Source organism: Schistocerca cancellata, chromosome 3 (assembly GCF_023864275.1).
Source record: "Schistocerca cancellata isolate TAMUIC-IGC-003103 chromosome 3, iqSchCanc2.1, whole genome shotgun sequence".
Lineage (NCBI taxonomy): Eukaryota > Metazoa > Arthropoda > Insecta > Orthoptera > Acrididae > Schistocerca > Schistocerca cancellata.
In genome coordinates, this window is record NC_064628.1 from 212562948 (window position 1) to 212581058 (window position 18111).

The 18111-nt window shown below is 43.5% G+C and overlaps 1 protein-coding gene across 2 annotated transcripts in view; it reads right to left on the bottom strand.

Moving 5' to 3' along the window:
* The window catches only part of LOC126174841 (protein pigeon), a 483403-nt gene that overhangs the window by 38762 nt on the left and 426530 nt on the right, over positions 1-18111 (bottom strand). For both annotated transcript variants that reach the window (XM_049921225.1, XM_049921224.1), the window contains one exon: positions 12761-12979. In XM_049921225.1, coding sequence (XP_049777182.1) covers positions 12761-12979 — 219 coding nt within the window. The remainder of the gene's footprint in view (positions 1-12760; positions 12980-18111) is intronic.

The following is an 18111-nucleotide window of genomic DNA, read 5'->3' on the forward strand; positions in this document are numbered from 1 at the left end:
CTTTCGCAGCCAATGGCTGCTTCGTCGGGGGGGAGGGAAGGAGAGGGAAAATGTCTGCTTGTATCTGTGTATGTGCGGATGGATACGTGTGAGTGTGCGAGTGTATACCTGTCCTTTTTTCCCCCTAAGGTAAGTCTTTCCACTCCCGGGATTGGAATGACTCCTTAGCCTCCCCTTAAAACCCACATCCTTTTGTCATTCCCTCTCCTTCCCTCTTTGATGTACATATGTACTAATATATCTAAAATCAAAGATGATGACACTTACCAAACAGGAGGGCTGGCTGGTCGATAGACACACAAACAAACACAAGCATACACACGGGATTCTGGCTTTCGCAGCCAATGGCTGCATCGTCGGGGGGGAGGGAAGGAGAGGGAAAATGTCTGCTTGTATCTGTGTATGTGCGGATGGATACGTGTGAGTGTGCGAGTGTATACCTGTCCTTTTTTCCCCCCTAAGGTAAGTCTTTCCACTCCCGGGATTGGAATGACTCCTTACCCTCTCCCTTAAAACCCACATCCTTTCGCCTTTCCCTCTCTCTCCCTCTTTCCTGACGAAGCAGCCGTTGGTTGCGAAAGCTAGAATTTTGTGTGTATATTTGTGTTTGTTTGTGTGTCTATCGACCTGCCAGCGCTTTTGTTTGGTAAGTCATATATATATATATATATATATATATATATATATATATATATATATATATATATATAATAGAGGGAAACATTCCACGTGGGAAAAATATATTTAAAAAGAAAGATGATGAGACTTACCAAACAAAAGCGCTGGCAGGTCGATAGACACACAAACAAACACAAACATACACACAAAATCTAGCTTTCGCAACCAATGGTTGCCTCGTCAGGAAAGAGGGAAGGAGAGGGAAAGACAAAAGGATTTGGGTTTTAAGGGAGAGGGTAAGGAGTCATTCCAATCCCGGGAGCGGAAAGACTTACCTTAGGGGGAAAAAAGGACAGGTATACACTCGCACACACACACATATCCATCCTCATATACACAGACACAAGCAGACATTTGTAAAGGCAAAGAGTTTGGGCAGAGATGTCAGTCGGGGCGGATGTACAAAGGCAAAGATGATGTTGAAAGACAGGTAAGGTACGAGCGGCGGCAAATTGAAATTAGAAATTAGCGGAGATTGAGGCCTGGCGGATAGCGAGAAGAGAGGATATGCTGAAGGGCAAGTTCCCATCTCCGGAGTTCTGACAGGTTGGTGTTAGTGGGAAGTATCCAGATAACCCGGACGGTGTAACACTGTGCCAAGATGTGCTGGCCGTGCACCAAGGCATGTTTAGCCACAGGGTGATCCTCATTACCAACAAACACTGTCTGCCTGTGTCCATTCATGCGAATGGACAGTTTGTTGCTGGTCATTCCCACATAGAACGCTTCACAGTGTAGGCAGGTCAGTTGGTAAATCACGTGGGTGCTTTCACACGTGGCTCTGCCTTTGATCGTGTACACCTTCCGGGTTACAGGACTGGAATAGGTGGTGGTGGGGGGGTGCATGGGACAGGTTTTACACCGGGGGCGGTTACAGGGGTAGGAGCCAGAGGGTAGGGAAGGTGGTCTGGGGATTTCATAGGGATGAACTAAGAGGTTGCGAAGGTTAGGTGGACGGCGGAAAGACACTCTTGGTGGAGTGGGGAGGATTTCATGAAGGATGGATCTCATTTCAGGGCAGGATTTGAGGAAGTCGTATCCCTGCTGGAGAGCCACATTGACAGGATACTTTCCGGGACTGGATCAGATTCTGAATGTGGCTCTCCAGCAGGGATACGACTTCCTCAAATCCTGCCCTGAAATGAGATCCATCCTTCATGAAATCCTCCCCACTCCACCAAGAGTGTCTTTCCGCCGTCCACCTAACCTTCGCAACCTCTTAGTTCATCCCTATGAAATCCCCAGACCACCTTCCCTACCCTCTGGCTCCTACCCCTGTAACCGCCCCCGGTGTAAAACCTGTCCCATGCACCCCCCCACCACCACCTATTCCAGTCCTGTAACCCGGAAGGTGTACACGATCAAAGGCAGAGCCACGTGTGAAAGCACCCACGTGATTTACCAACTGACCTGCCTACACTGTGAAGCGTTCTATGTGGGAATGACCAGCAACAAACTGTCCATTCGCATGAATGGACACAGGCAGACAGTGTTTGTTGGTAATGAGGATCACCCTGTGGCTAAACATGCCTTGGTGCACGGCCAGCACATCTTGGCACAGTGTTACACCGTCCGGGTTATCTGGATACTTCCCACTAACACCAACCTGTCAGAACTCCGGAGATGGGAACTTGCCCTTCAGCATATCCTCTCTTCTCGCTATCCGCCAGGCCTCAATCTCCGCTAATTTCTAATTTCAATTTGCCGCCGCTCGTACCTTACCTGTCTTTCAACATCATCTTTGCCTTTGTACATCTGCCCCGACTGACATCTCTGCCCAAACTCTTTGCCTTTACAAATGTCTGCTTGTGTCTGTGTATATGAGGATGGATATGTGTGTGTGTGCGAGTGTATACCTGTCCTTTTTTCCCCCTAAGGTAAGTCTTTCCGCTCCCGGGATTGGAATGACGCCTTACCCTCTCCCTTAAAACCCAAATCCTTTTGTCTTTCCCTCTCCTTCCCTCTTTCCTGACGAGGCAACCATTGGTTGCGAAAGCTAGATTTTGTGTGTATGTTTGTGTTTGTTTGTGTGTCTATCGACCTGCCAGCGCTTTTGTTTGGTAAGTCTCATCATCTTTCTTATATATATATATATATATATATATATATATATATATATATATATATATATATATAAAAACAAAGATGATGTGACTTACCAAATGAAAGTGCTGGCAGGTCGACAGACACACAAACGAACACAAACATACACACAAAATTCAAGCTTTCGCAACAAATGAGTGGCGGCAACTTGAAATTAGCGGAGGTTGAGGCCTGGCAGATAACGAGAAGAGAGGATATACTGAGGGCAAGTTCCCATCTCCAGAGTTCCGACAGGTTGGTGTTAGTGGGAAGTATCCAGATAACCCGGACGGTGTAACACTGTGCCAAGGTGTGCTGGCCGTGCACCAAGGCATGTTTAGCCACAGGTTGATCCTCATTACCAACAAACACTGTCTGCCTGTGTCCATTCATGCGAATGGACAGTTTGTTGCTGGTCATTCCCACATAGAACGCTTCACAGTGTAGGCAGGTCAGTTGGTAAATCACGTGGGTGCTTTCACACGTGGCTCTACCTTTGATCGTGTACACCTTCCGGGTTACAGGACTGGAATAGGTGGTGGTGGGAGGGTGCATGGGACAGGTTTTACACTGGGGGCGGTTACAAAGGTAGAAGCCAGAGGGTAGGGAAGGTGGTTTGGAGATTTCATAGGGATGAACTAAGAGGTTACGAAGGTAGGGTGGACGGCGGAAAGGCACTCTACAGCCTAGGTCTTCGTGGCAAACAAATCTGCTCCAGTCCGGAATCCTTGAACCATTACACCAACAACCTGAAAACAGCTTTTGCATCCCGTAACTACCCTCCCGACCTGGTACAGAAGCAAATAACCAGAGCCACTTCCTCATCTCCTCAAACCCGGAACCTTCCACAGAAGAACCCCAAAAGTGCCCCACTTGTAACAGGATATTTTCCGGGACTGAATCAGATTCAGAATGTGGCTCTCCAGCAGGGATACGACTTCCTCAAATCCTTCGCTGAAATGAGATCCATCCTTCATGAAATCCTCCCCACTCCACCTACAGTGTCTTTCCGCCGTCCACCTAACCTTCGTAACCTCTTAGTTCATCCCTATGAAATCCCCAAACCACCTTCCCTACCCTCTGGCTCCTACCCTTGTAACCGACCCTAGTGTAAAACCTGTCCCATGCACCCTCCCACCACCACCTATTCCAGTCCTGTAACCCGGAAGGTGTACACGATCAAAGGCAGAGCCACGTGTGAAAGTACCCACGTGATTTACCAACTGACCTGCCTACACTGTGAAGCGTTCTATGTGGGAATGACCAGCAACAAACTGTCCATTCGCATGAATGGACACAGGCAGACAGTGTTTGTTGGTAATGAGGATCACCCTGTGGCTAAACATGCCTTGGTGCACGGCCAGCACATCTTGGCACAGTGTTACACCGTCCGGGTTATCTGGATACTTCCCACTAACACCAACCTGTCAGAACTCCGGAGATGGGAACTTGCCCTTCAGCATATCCTCTCTTCTCGCTATCTGCCAGGCCTCAATCTCCGCTAATTTCTAATTTCAATTTGCCGCCGCTCGTACCTCACCTGTCTTTCAACAACATCTTTGCCTCTGTACTTCCGCTTCGACTGACATCTCTGCCCAAACTCTTTGCCTTTACAAATGTCGGCTTGTGTCTGTGTATATGCGGATGGGTAAGTGTGTGTGTGCGAGTGTATACCTGTCCTTTTTTCCACCTAAGGTAAGTCTTTCCGCTCCCGGGATTGGAATGACTCCTTACCCTCTCTCTTAAAACCCAAATCCTTTCGTCTTTCCCTCTCCTTCCCTCTTTCCTGATGAGGCACCCGTTGGTTGTGAAAGCTTGAATTTTGTGGGTATGTTTGTGTTTGTTTGTGTGTCTACCGACCTGCCAGCGCTTTTGTTTGGTAAGTCTCATCATCTTTCTTTTTAGATATATTTTTCCCATGTGGAATGTTGCCTTACTGTCATTTATTGTTAACAATATTAGCTTATTCCCAAGAATAAGCAGCTTTCACTCAGTTAATACTCAGCAGAAATCTAAAATGCATTTGGATTGGACTTCCTTAACTCTTGTGCAGGAAGGTGTGCAGTGTACTGCTGCATCCATTTTCAATAAGCTACCACTCGAATTAAAAAATCTTAGCAGTAATCCACGCGAATCTTAACTGAGTAGTTTCCTCATGGGCCACTCCTTCTATTCTGTCAAGGAGTTTCTAGTAAATTAAGCTCATTCTTGTTGTATTGTTGACTGTGTTTACTTAATCTTATGGCTTGACTTTTTTTGGGTTCATTAATATTTTATTTTATCTGTTATTACTTTTATGTTGTAATTTCATGTACAGACACGTTCCATGACCTCGCAGATTTGCTCCTTAATATGGTCCTACAGAACTTGACATGTAAATAAATAAATAAATGTGCACTAATAATAATATGGGGTGTTCAGTCACAGTTGTCAAGTCGGCACCTATTCATGGAGTTAACCATTTTAACTGCACCATCACAATACATATATTTGCTGATAAAATTCGTCATAAATAATTCATCATAATTTGAGAAGAACAACAATGTCCACATCTCTACATTGATGTCCATACCTACAACACTAGAGGGAAAAGACCTTTATTATCCTTTATTAAAGCTGTCATTAGCTCAGAAAGGTGTTCCATATGCTGCAACAAAAATTTCATCATTTTCCCAATAACGTAAAAAATCTGACAGGTAGCAAAGCAAGTTTTAAATATAACCTGAATACATTTCTTCTGGACAACTCCTGGTCCATGGATGAACTTTATTTAAAAACTGGTAGCCAGTAAAAAAACATAAGAACGTAGTTTTTAAGTGCAGTTGCATGAGTAGTAATAAAAAAATATGTCAACTAATGTTAACACTAAAAATGTAGACTGACTCATTCAACATCATTTCAATAAAAGAATCATTCAAATGGTCTATGGAACATGTAACTAACTAACTAATCATTTATACACTTGCTGATGGTGTGTGCTTGTACTATGTTACATTGGCATTTGACCATTTGTTCTGGCTGCTTCACGTTTATCCCAGGCATTGTATTTGGCATGTTATTGTAAGAATCCTTAGGTTACTGTTACTGAAGATGTTTTTCTAAGATGTTCAGCTATCAGTGTTACATGATATTCTTACTGCATACACTGCATTGTTCTAGAAGGTGATGTTACAGGGCAGCACTGAATCGAAGTATGCAGAAGATGTTAGCAATCCACTCTGCACATCAAACATAATGAGAGAAATTTGTAAGTGCAAAACAGGGAAGAACAAAGCTTTTTGTTGGTTTACTCACACTCTGGGACAACTTCACAAAAGGAGTTTCACACAGGGTTTGCCCACTGATCTCTATCTCTTGTACCCATAGATCGTTTTTATTTGTTTGGAAATGCATAACTTGATTCCCTGTAAGATAGAGGGTTAAGCTGTTTGCCATCAACCTGTTGTAAGCTCATTCCATTATTCTCCGGGCTGTGTCTGTTATGGATGTTTAGGCCCTTTATCAGTTTACTCATGTCATCATATAACCATTAAACATCACAGTTTTTAAAGAGTCCTCCTGTGTCACAGGCAAATCGTGTATGTCAAAAACAGGACTCGGCAACGCATAAATTTAGTGGGATATCAGACTTAATGTTTTCTCAGCCAAATGTTGTCTTGTCCTGTGGTATCATTTATTAATGTGAAAATTTGTTTTCTATTTGTAATGAATGGATCGAGAAGCCTTTTGCACTGTAAGATTTGAATTTCCCTGGCAGAATTTTATGATAAACACAACTAAAGTCTTTCACAAACATGAAAAATGTGAACGGGGTAATTTTTATTGTGCAGTTTACCAAGTTCTTCACTGCAGATGAAGTAACTGGCACACCACTACGTCTACTGGCCTCATATGGACAACAAAGTTGCACAAGTAGGTCTGACAGTGTGCCATCTTCCAGGCACACTAGCCAGACTCACACTAGTCATTATGGTACTGGATAGTGCTGTCAGCCAGAGTTCATGCCACCTCTGTGGGCCTTTTCTTGAGGTTGTGAAGTTAATCAATGTGGACTACTCTGCCAGCTGCTCTCATGTCATTTGCCTCCAGCAGACAAAAATGGTTGATTCACAATACAGGGTGCACCCCACATGCCAGTGACTGACAATGGTCCCTCATTAAATATCAATCAATACTAGTTTTGGCACCCTGGTCAGCGACCTCCCTCACTGTGGAGCCCACCATCTTCACAGTTGCAACCACATTGTAGCCCTGTCTACTCCCAGGTAACACAGGATAGCTGCCTGGTCCTCCTTTCCTGCAAGCTGATGAGCACACCCTTGGACAATGATACAGCTTCACAGACAGTTGAATCACCAGACCTCTCACATCCCACCTGATGTGCAAATGGAAGATATGGCTGTACTGATAAGTGTAACATTTCCCACATCTAAGAAGGGTGCATGTGGTGGGAACACTGTCAGTATCAAAGGCTGGTGACATAAACTACTATAGCAGGCTGGCAGTACACAATCTTTCAGTTATATTGTCCAAAGTGAGCCACGACTGCTACGGCTGGTTACTTGGACTGATTTAGACATGTTGCATAGTGTTTCGACTTATGAGGGTGTGGTTTCCACCACTGATAGGCTTAACGGAACTTTGCTTAATATCATACTTGCAATGTGTGTGCACAGTGAGTCAGAAGTGCTTGATGTGTATCAGTATCAGTTGTGAACTACTGCATATTAAATTTCTATCTGAAACTATGGCTTATGTTAAATTTCATCAGAACTATTGTTGTTTGGTTTCATGGAATAATAGACAAATTTAATCTGTTGCTACAGGAGCTGATTTGTGTTCAATATCCATTGTTGGCTCTAAAGTGAAAATTACAACACATTTCATTAAAAATTATTGTTATTAATAAGTACAATGATGCTGTTCCATAAAAACATGGGAGAATTGCCGTAAGTCAGTAACATCTTGCCACGATATTTCGGCACAAAGTCTTTTGGCCATCTTCAGGTGAGTACAGCTGGAGAAGTACTGGCGAATACGCGCTGAGCTCTGCTATTTAAAGCCAAAGGGGCTGCATTGCGCATGCGCTGCGCATGTACTGTTTAGTGTGCGCGTTCACAATTCCATGCGCTGCGCCTGGCGCCCCCCGCGGTGAAAACTTGCCATTTCGATATCAGATTGATCTTCATCTTTATACCGATAACTATGTTGACTACGAAGTTTCTCTACAATGGGATTCCAAGCGGAATTTAACTGGTAACTGCTATCTCGATTGATAAGAGTCTCGCTGTCTGACAATTTTATTTCTATGGATTCATTTATAATTGAACTCCAGAAATTTGATGTTTGAGCCACAATTTTTGTATCATTGTAATTCATAGAATGGCCAGTAGAAATGCAATGCTCAGCAATTGGTTGGGGGTTGGTGGGTTGGAGAAGGTGAGTATGCCGCTGGTGTTCCATAATACGTTCCTGCACCGTTCTTGTTGTCTGCCCTATATATGACTTGCTGCAATCACACGAAATCTTGTAGACACCTGATTTATGTTGGTCCAGGTCATCCTTAACGGATCCCACCAGTGATGATATTTTAGGAGGAGGGCAAAAGATGACTCTAACTTGATGCTTCCTCAATATTCTACCAATCTGTGACGAGACGTTCCCAATAAAAGGTAGATAAGCCGTTGAGCTGAAGACCTCTTCTTCTTCCTTGTTGCGTTGTTTGTAGGACTGCATAGCTCTGTTCACTTGCTTAGTTGAAAAGCCATTCATCAGGAATACTTTTTGCAGGTGTTTCAGTTCCACTTCAAGACTGTTGACGTCAGAAATAGTATGGGCACGGTGGAGTAAAGTTTTAAGGACACCCATTGTTTGTGCCGGATGGTGGCAACTGGTAGCTTGCAGATACAAATCTGTATGGGTCGGGTTCCTATACACTGAATGACCAAGTGTGCCATCATTCTTGCGCCGTACCAGAACATCTAAAAATGGCAAACAACCATCTTTTTCAGTTTCCATAGTGAACTTAATATTTTCATGTATGGAATTCATATGATGTAAAAATTCCTGAGACGGTCCATGCCATGAGGCCATACTATAAAGGTGTCATCCACGTAATGCCAAAACACTGTCAGTTTAAAAGTGGCAGAGTTGAGAGCTCTCTCTTCAAAATCTTCCACAAAAAGATTTGCCACCAGGGGAGACAAAGGACTCCCCATGGCGACACTGTCGGATTGTTCATAAAATTCATTGTTGAATGTAAAATATGTAGAAGAGAGAGAGTGTTTGAACAACGTTGTAATATCTGCATCAAACATGTTACCGATCAGGTGTAATGAATCTATAAGAGGCACCTTGGTAAAAAGAGAAACCACGTCAAAGCTGACCAGCAAGTCATTATTTTGCAGCTGTAAAGACTGAATACGGCTGATAAAATCACTAGAGCTTTTTATGTGATGAGGGCATTTGCCTATAACTGGTTTAAGCAGTGATGCCAGAAATTTTGCTAGGTCGTAAGTGGCTGCCCCAATGTTGCTCACGATCGGACGTAATGGTACATTTTCCTTATGGATCTTAGGCAGTCCATATAGCCTGGGAGGAACCGCGCTATTTGGTTTCAATCTCTCGATGACCTCCTTTGGTAGAGAACTGTTTGACAACAGTTCTGCTGTTTTTCACATAACTCGGCTCGTGGGGTCCTTATCAATTTTGTGATAGGTGGAATCACATAATACAACATTGATCTTATTGACGTAACCATCCTTTGTCATAAGAACTGTAGAATTTTCTTTGTCCGATTTTAAGACAACTGTATCCACATCTGCTCTTAAATTACGGAGAGCTCTCCTTTCCATAGGTGAGATATTACTCTTCATAGGTGCACCTCTAGTCAGCACACGACAAGACTCACGTCGGACTTCCTCCACTTTATCTGTATCAAGACGGCGTGCAGCTTCTTCAATGGCACTGACGAAGTCTACAAATGGCGGTGAAACAGGTGTGGGGGCAAAATTCAGACCTTTTTCTAACACAGACATAGTCGCATCATCAAAATCTTTCTCTGTCAAATTAACAACAGATTGTCGAGGAGCTTCCTGTTGCATCTGTGTAGAAAGTCTATTAATCTTGGCTGTTTGCCTCGTCACAGCCTTGTCATGGCTCCAGTTTGCTTTAGCCCATATCACACCGTCGACCCAATCCCATGACAGAGAAGATAATCTTGCTGCCAATTCCAGATGTATATAGAATATATCCTTTGACACGGCATCTAATTCATGCCGACTGAAACGAATCCGTTCTCTGACCAATGCCATGCTTGCTTTACGTTTGATGTTGTTAGCAGCAGCAGTATTTAAAAAATGCACAATTCTGGCAAAAGTAGGAATAATGCCTTTATCTCTACAACTTACAAAAAAATTTGAGGAGAGAGCTCTCAACTCTGCCACTTTTAAGCCGACAGTGTTTTGGCGTTACGTGGATGACACCTTTATAGTATGGCCTCATGGCATGGACCGTCTCCAGGAATTTTTACATCATATGAATTCCATACATGAAAATATTAAGTTCACTATGGAAACTGAAAAAGATGGTTGATTGCCATTTTTAGATGTTCTGGTACGGCACAAGAATGATGGCACACTTGGTCATTCGGTGTATAGGAAACCTACCCATACATATTTGTATCTGCAAGCTACCAGTTGCCACCATCCGGCACAAACAATGGGTGTCCTTAAAACTTTACTCCACCGTGCCCATACTATTTCTGACGTCAACAGTCTTGAAGTGGAACTGAAACACCTGCAAAAAGTATTCCTGATGAATGGCTTTTCAACTAAGCAAGTGAACAGAGCTATGCAGTCCTACAAACAACGCAACAAGGAAGAAGAAGAGGTCTTCAGCTCAACGGCTTATCTACCTTTTATTGGGAACATCTCGTCACAGATTGGTAGAATATTGAGGAAGCATCAAGTTAGAGTCATCTTTTGCCCTCCTCCTAAAATATCATCACTGGTGGGATCCGTTAAGGATGACCTGGGCCAACATAAATCAGGTGTCTACAAGATTTCGTGTGATTGCAGCAAGTCATATATAGGGCAGACAACAAGAACGGTGCAGGAACGTATTATGGAACACCAGCGGCATACTCACCTTCTCCAACCCACCAACCCCCAACCAATTGCTGAGCATTGCATTTCTACTGGCCATTCTATGAATTACAATGATACAAAAATTGTGGCTCAAACATCAAATTTCTGGAGTTCAATTATAAATGAATCCATAGAAATAAAATTGTCAGACAGCGAGACTCTTATCAATCGAGATAGCAGTTACCAGTTAAATTCCGCTTGGAATCCCATTGTAGAGAAACTTCGTAGTCAACATAGTTATTGGTATAAAGATGAAGATCAATCTGATATCGAAATGCCAAGTTTTCACCGCAGAGGGCGCCAGGCATAGCACACGGAGTTGTGAATGCGCACACTAAACAGTACATGCGCAGCGCATGTACAATGCAGCCCCTTTGGCTTTAAATAGCAGAGCTCAGCGCGTATTCGCCAGTACTTCTCCAGTTGTACTCACCTGAAGATGGCCAAAAGACTTTGTGCTGAAATATCGTGGCAAGATGTTACTGACTTACGGCAGTTCTCCCGTGTTTTTATGGAACAAACAGTACGCCGGGAAAATTTTATACAATGATGCTTCTCTACATTAGTTAATTGCAAACTTACTCTAAAGGCAGCCTCTCAATTATGGTGCAAAATACACTGAAGTGCCAAAGACCTCGTATAGGCAAGCGTATTCAAATACAGTGATATGTAAACAGGCCGAATATGGCACTGCATCAGCAATGCCTATATAAGACAACAAGAGTCCGGCCCATGTTGTTAGAGTGGTTACTGCTGCTACAATGGCAAATTATCAAGATTTATGTGAGTTTGAACTTGGTGTTATAGTCAGTGCTTGACCGATGGGACACAGCATCTTCGAGGTAGTGATGAAATGGGGAATTTCCCATATGAACATTTCACGAGTGTACTTTGAATATGTGAATATCAAGAATCTGGTAAAACATCAAATCTCTGACATCACTGTGGCCGGAAAAAGATCCTGCAAGAACAGGACCAATGATGACTGAAGAGAATCGTTCAACATGACAGAAGTGCTGCAGATTTCAATGCTGGGCCATCAACAAGTGCCAGCATGTGAACCATTCAATGAAACATAATCAATATGGGCTTTTGGAGCCGAAGGCCTATCATGTACCCTTGATGACTGCATGACACAAATCTTTATGCCTTGCCTGGGCCTGTCAACACTGGCAGTTGACTGTTGATGACTGGAAACATGCTGCCTGGTCAGACAAGTCTTGTTTCAAATTGTATCAAGCAGATGGACGTGTATGGGTATGGAGACAACCTCATGAATTTGTGAACCCTGCATGTCAGCAGGGGACTGTTCAGGCTGGTGGGGTGTGTGCAGTGAAGTGATATGGAACCCCTGATAAGTCTAGATACAACTATGACAGGTGACACATACATAAGCATCCTGTCTGATCATCTGTGTCCATTCATGTCCACTGTGCATTCTGATGGACTTGGGCAATTCCAGAAAGACAGTGCAACACCCCATACATTCAGAACTGCTACAGAGTGGCTCCAGGAACATTTTTCTTAGTTTAAACACTTCCGCTGGCCACCAGACTCCCCAGACATGAACATTGTTGAGCATATCTGGGATGCCTTGCAATGCACTGTTCAGAAGACATCTCCACCCCCTTCTACTCTTACAGATTTATGGTTCGCCCTGCAGGATTCAAGGTACCAGTTCACTCCAGCACTGGTTCAGATATTAGTCGAGTCAATGCCAAGTCATGTTGTAGCACTTCTGCATGCTCGCGGGGGCCCTACTACATGATATTAGGCAGGCGTACCAGTTCCTTTGCCTCTTCAGTGTAGAAGAGATGTTAAATTATTTCTTCTAAAGAATTTTTGTAACATACCTTTTGAACCCAACTGAATATTCTTTGTCCTCTGTGAAGGATGACCTCGAGCTTGTGCTCCTTCAACACCAGACAATATGTTTAAAGCATGTTCTCGAGCCCGCAACATTAAGCTTGCTGGATGTGTCCACTGATTCAACAAACGCTTTGCTCTAGATCTTGGCAGAAAAAGCAGCAGTCGCAACTTCCTTTTCACACCTTCCTTGGAATCATCTGTGTCTTCATTGGTTAAAATGGTTGAGTATTAGCAAGCTGAATTAACAATTGAAATACTAATACATACATTTTTTATAATAAACATTAGTGCTTGTGTCCCTGTTCAGTAGACATACTCAAACATAACTCTTGGCACGTAAGAAACAATGGAAATATGCTTTAGCAAATTTCTTTTGCTCTGCTTTATCATCCAACTTGAGTTAGTTCAAGAGAAGTGGGTATGTGAATCCCTATGGTGATTTCCTCACATTTATAAACAAGTTGTGCTTTTACAATTTTCAATTTCAACATGATAGTGAGACCTCAATGTTAGAGAACACTGTACTGTATAGATTTTACAATAAATGTGGTACTTCAGAAATGACCATTCATAACCACTACAGTTTTCAACTACCAGGAAGAAATGTTTAATATTTCCTTATGAAACTAAAAGATTATTTTCCTTCACTTTGTGGTATGACATTCCTTATAACATGTACCAATAATTACATTTAACATCATACAGAATATCAAACAATGGAAAATCCAGGATGAAATGTAACAATTTTATGAAAACAAAAGTTGCAACTCACCATATAGTGGAGATGCTGAGTCAAATATAGGCACAAACAAAAGACTGTTACAAATAAGCTTTCGACCAACAAGGCCTTCATCAAAAATAGACCTCTCTCTCCCTCTCTCTCTCTCTCTCTCTCTCTCTCTCTCTCTCTCTCTCTCTCTCTCACACACACACACACACACACACACACACACAAAAGCAACTCACACACTCATGACTGCAGTCTCTGGCAGCTGAAGCCACACTGTGAGCAGCAGCACCCATGCATGATGGGAGTGGCAACTGGGTGGTGGTAAGGAGGAGGCTGGGGCGGGGAGGGGTAGGGATAGTAGGGTGGGTGTGAGGGACAATGAAGTGCTGCAGGTGAGCATGCAGGGATGAGGTGGAGAGAGGGTAAGGCAGCTATGTGCAGATGGAGGGCAGGAGAGAGGTCAGGGTGGGAAGTAACAGAAATTGAGAGAAGTAAAAAGACTGTGTGCAATGGTGGAATGAGGGCTGTGTAGTGCTGGAATGGATGAGGACAAAGACTAATGAAGATAGAGGCCAGGAAGGTTATGGGAATGTAGGATATATTGCAGGGAAAGTTCCCAATTGTGCAATTCGGAAATGCTGATGTTGGTGGTGAGGATCCATCTGACACAGGCTGCGAAGCAGCCATTGAAATGAAGGATGTCGTATTGGGCAGTGTGCTCTGCAACAGGGTGGTCCATTTGTTTCTTGGCCACAGTTTGTCAGCGGCCATTCATGTGGACAGACAGCTTGTTGTTTGTCAAGCCCACATAGAATGCAGCACAGTGATTGCAGCTTACTTGTAGATCACATGACTGGTTTCACAGGTAGCCCTGCCTTTGACAGGAAAGGTTATGTGTGTGACCGGACTGAAGTAGGTGGTGGTGGTGGGATGATGTATGGGACATGTCTTGCATCTAGGTGTGTTACAGGGTATGAGCCATGAGGTAAGGGGTTGGGAGCAGGGGTTGTGTGAGGATGGACAAATATATTGTGCAAGTTCAGTGGACAGTGGAATACCGCTGTGGGAGGGGTGGGAAGATAGTATAGTGGGCAGGACATTTCTCATTTCAGGGCATGATGGAGGTAGTTGAAACACTGGCGGAGTATTTAATTCAGTTGGTACAGTCCTGGGTGGTACTGAGTTACAAGGGGAATGCTGCTAGTGGCCATATGGTGAGACTTTAGGAGGTAGTGGGAGACTGGAAAGATAAGGCAGAAGAGATTTGTTTTTGTACAAATTTGGGAGATAATTGTGGTCTGAGAAGGCTTCTATGAGACCCTTGGTATATTTTGAGAAGGACCGCTTGTCACTGCAGATGCGGCGGCACAGGTGGCTAAGCTGTATGGAATGAACTTCTTGGTATGGAACAGCTGGCAACTGTCAAAGTGGTTAGTAGGTCTGATATGGACAGAGGTACTGACGTAGCCATTTTTGAGGTGGAGGTCAACATCTAGGAAGGTGGCTTGTTGGGTTGAGTAGGACCAGGTGAAGCAAATGGCAGAGAAGCTGTTGTGGTTCTAGAGGAATGTGGATAGAGTGCCCTCACCCTCGATCCAGGTCACAACGATGTCGTTAATGAATCTGGACAAGGTAAGGGGTTTAGGTTTCTGGGTGTTTAGGAGGGATTCCTCTAGATGGCCCATAACAGGTTGGCATTGGATGGTGCTATATGGCTGCCCATAGCTGTACCCCGGGTTTGTTTTTAGGAAATGCCTTCAAAGGAGAAATAATTGTGAGTGTGGATGTATTTGGTCATGGAGACTAGGAAGAAGGTTGTTGGTTTGGAATCCATAGGGTGTCTGGAAAGGTAGTGTTCAATAGCAGTAAGGCCATGGGCATTAGGAATGTTAGTGTACAGGGAGGTGGCATCAATAGTGATGAGCAGGGCACCGTGTGGTAAAGGGATAGGAATTGTGGAGAGTCAGTGGAGGAAATGGTTGGTATCTTTTATGTAGGAGGGTAGGTTCTGGGTAATAGGTTGAAGGTGTTGGTCTATGAGAGCAGAGATTCTCTCAGTAATCAGCCACAATGAGGTATCCTGGGTAGTTGGATTTAGGGTCTTTAGGAAGCATGGAGAAGGTAGGAGTGCAGGAAGTGGTAAGGGTGAGCAGAGAGATGGACTCCAAGGAGAGGTTCTGGGATGGGCCTAAGGATTTGAGGAGTGACTGGAGATCGTGCTGGATTTCTGGAATGGGGTCATTGTGGAAAGATCTGTAGGTGGATGTATCTGACAGCTGGCGGGGGTCGTTCTGCCAGATAATCCTTACGGTTCAAAACAACAGTGGTGGAGCCTTTGTCTGCAGATAGGATTATAAGGTTGGGATCAGTTTTTAGATGGTGGGCTGTAGTTCTTTCTGCAGATGTAAGGTAAGTTTGCATGTTGAAGGATTTGGGGAACAATGGTGAGGCAATATCCAAGGTTAAGAAGTTCTGGAAAGTTAACATGGGGTGATTTGGGGGCTACCTGTGAAACCAGTCACGTGATCTACAAGCTAAGCTGCAACCACTGTTCTGCATTCTATGTTGGCATGACAACCAACAAGCTGCCTATCAGCATGAATGAAACTGTGGCGAAGAAACAAGCGGACCACCCTGCTGCTGAGCATGCTGCCCAACATGACATCCTTCATTTCAATGACTGCTTCACAGCCTGTGCCATATGGATCCTTCCCACCAACATCAGCTTTTCTGAACTGCGCAGCTGGGAGCTTTTCCTGCAATATATCCTATGTTCCCGTAACCCTCCTGGCCTCAACCTTCAGTTGTCATTGGCCTCACCCACCCAGCCCCTTCCTTGTTCTGATTCCAGTGCTACACAGCCCTCATTCCACCATTACACACAGTGTTTTTTCCTTCTCTCCTTTTCCACTACCACCACCCCCATCTCTCCCCTGCCCTCTGCCTAGCCTCCAGACTGCACAGTTACCCTACCCACTTTCCACCTCGTCCCTGCATGTTCACCAGCAGCACTTCATTGTCTCCCATCTCTACCTTACTATCCCTCCCCCCACCCCCCTCCATCCTGCCCCAGCCTCCTCCTTACCCCCACCCAGTGCCAATCCCATCATACAATGGGGCTGCTGCTCACAGTGTGGCTTCAGTTGTCAGAGACTGCAGTCCTGTGTGAGTCACTTTTGTTTGAGTGTGTGTGTGTGTGTGTGTGTGTGTGTGTGTGTCTGTCGTCTGTTTTTGATGAAGGTATTTCTGGCTGAATGCCCATTTGTGACAATCATATACAATATGGTTCACAAATTATACTACTTTCCTGGCCTTAAAATTTTTCCTGTCCACCTGTCATTCCAGCACAGTCACACATTATTTTGTAACTTGCCAGTACACTAAATTTGTATCTTTTTCAGTAACATCTCATTCTAAATGGTTCCAATTTCTTCCTCTTCAATTTCCCCATGGTCTATGTTTCAGTATCATAGAATTGCAAGCTTCAGACATGTGTTTTCAGGGTCTTCATTGTCAGTTTCATATCAATATTTGATGCCAGCAGCATCTTTTTTTATTGAGGAAAGCTTACCATGCCAATCTACTTATGCTATTTTCTTGCTTCAGTCATTCTGTGTAATCTTACTTCTTAGATATGAATACTCTTTCACTTCTTTTACTTGAACGAGACTTCAGTTTTGATGTTAAACAAATCATTCCAATATACTTAGTTTTGTGTTATCCCTACCCACAATCTGTGCAAAGCATACTGTTGACTCCTTCGATCAGGTCTTCTATGTTTTCCTTGCTCTCGAGCAGAAAGGATATGTTTCTAATATCTGTAACCCTTGCAGTTTTATTCTTTCTCCACAATTTTCTTTCATTTGCTTCATTACTTTTCCAGTGTAACAATTAAGCAACAATGTTGAGAAGACTAATCCTGAATTTCAATCACAATCTTGCCCTTCTTAATATTCCACTTTTATAGCCATATTTGGTTTTTGTAGATGTTGCAGATTACTTATTTGTCTCCATACTTTGGCCCCTCTTGTCACATGATTGGAAAACTTTTACTGCAACTCAATTATCAAAACATTTCTCATCATCCAAAATGGAGGGTAGGTTTTTGTTGTTGCAATCTTCAGCCTGAAGACTGCTTTAAAGCAGCTCTCCATGCTACCGCATCATGTGTAAGCCTCTTCATCTCCAAATACTACTGCAACCTACATCCATTCAAACCTGCTTACTGCATTTGTCTCTTTGTCTCCTCCTATGATACCCCTTCTCTGCAATACTAAATCCCTTGATATCTCCAATCTCTTTCTTTAGTGAAATTATGTCACAAATTTCTTTTCTCCCTAAATCTTTTCAGCACTTCATCTGTTAAATGATCTACCCATCTAATTTCTAGCATTCTTCTGTTGCACCACATTTCAAAATATTCTGTTCTCTTCCTGTCTAAACTGTTTATCATCCAGATTTCACTTCCCTACAAGGCTACACCGCAGATAAATACTTTCAGAAAAGGCATCCCAACACTTAAATTTAAATTCAATGGTAACAAATTTCTCTTCTTCGTAAACACTTTTCTAACCATTTCCTGTATACATTTTATATCCTCTCTAC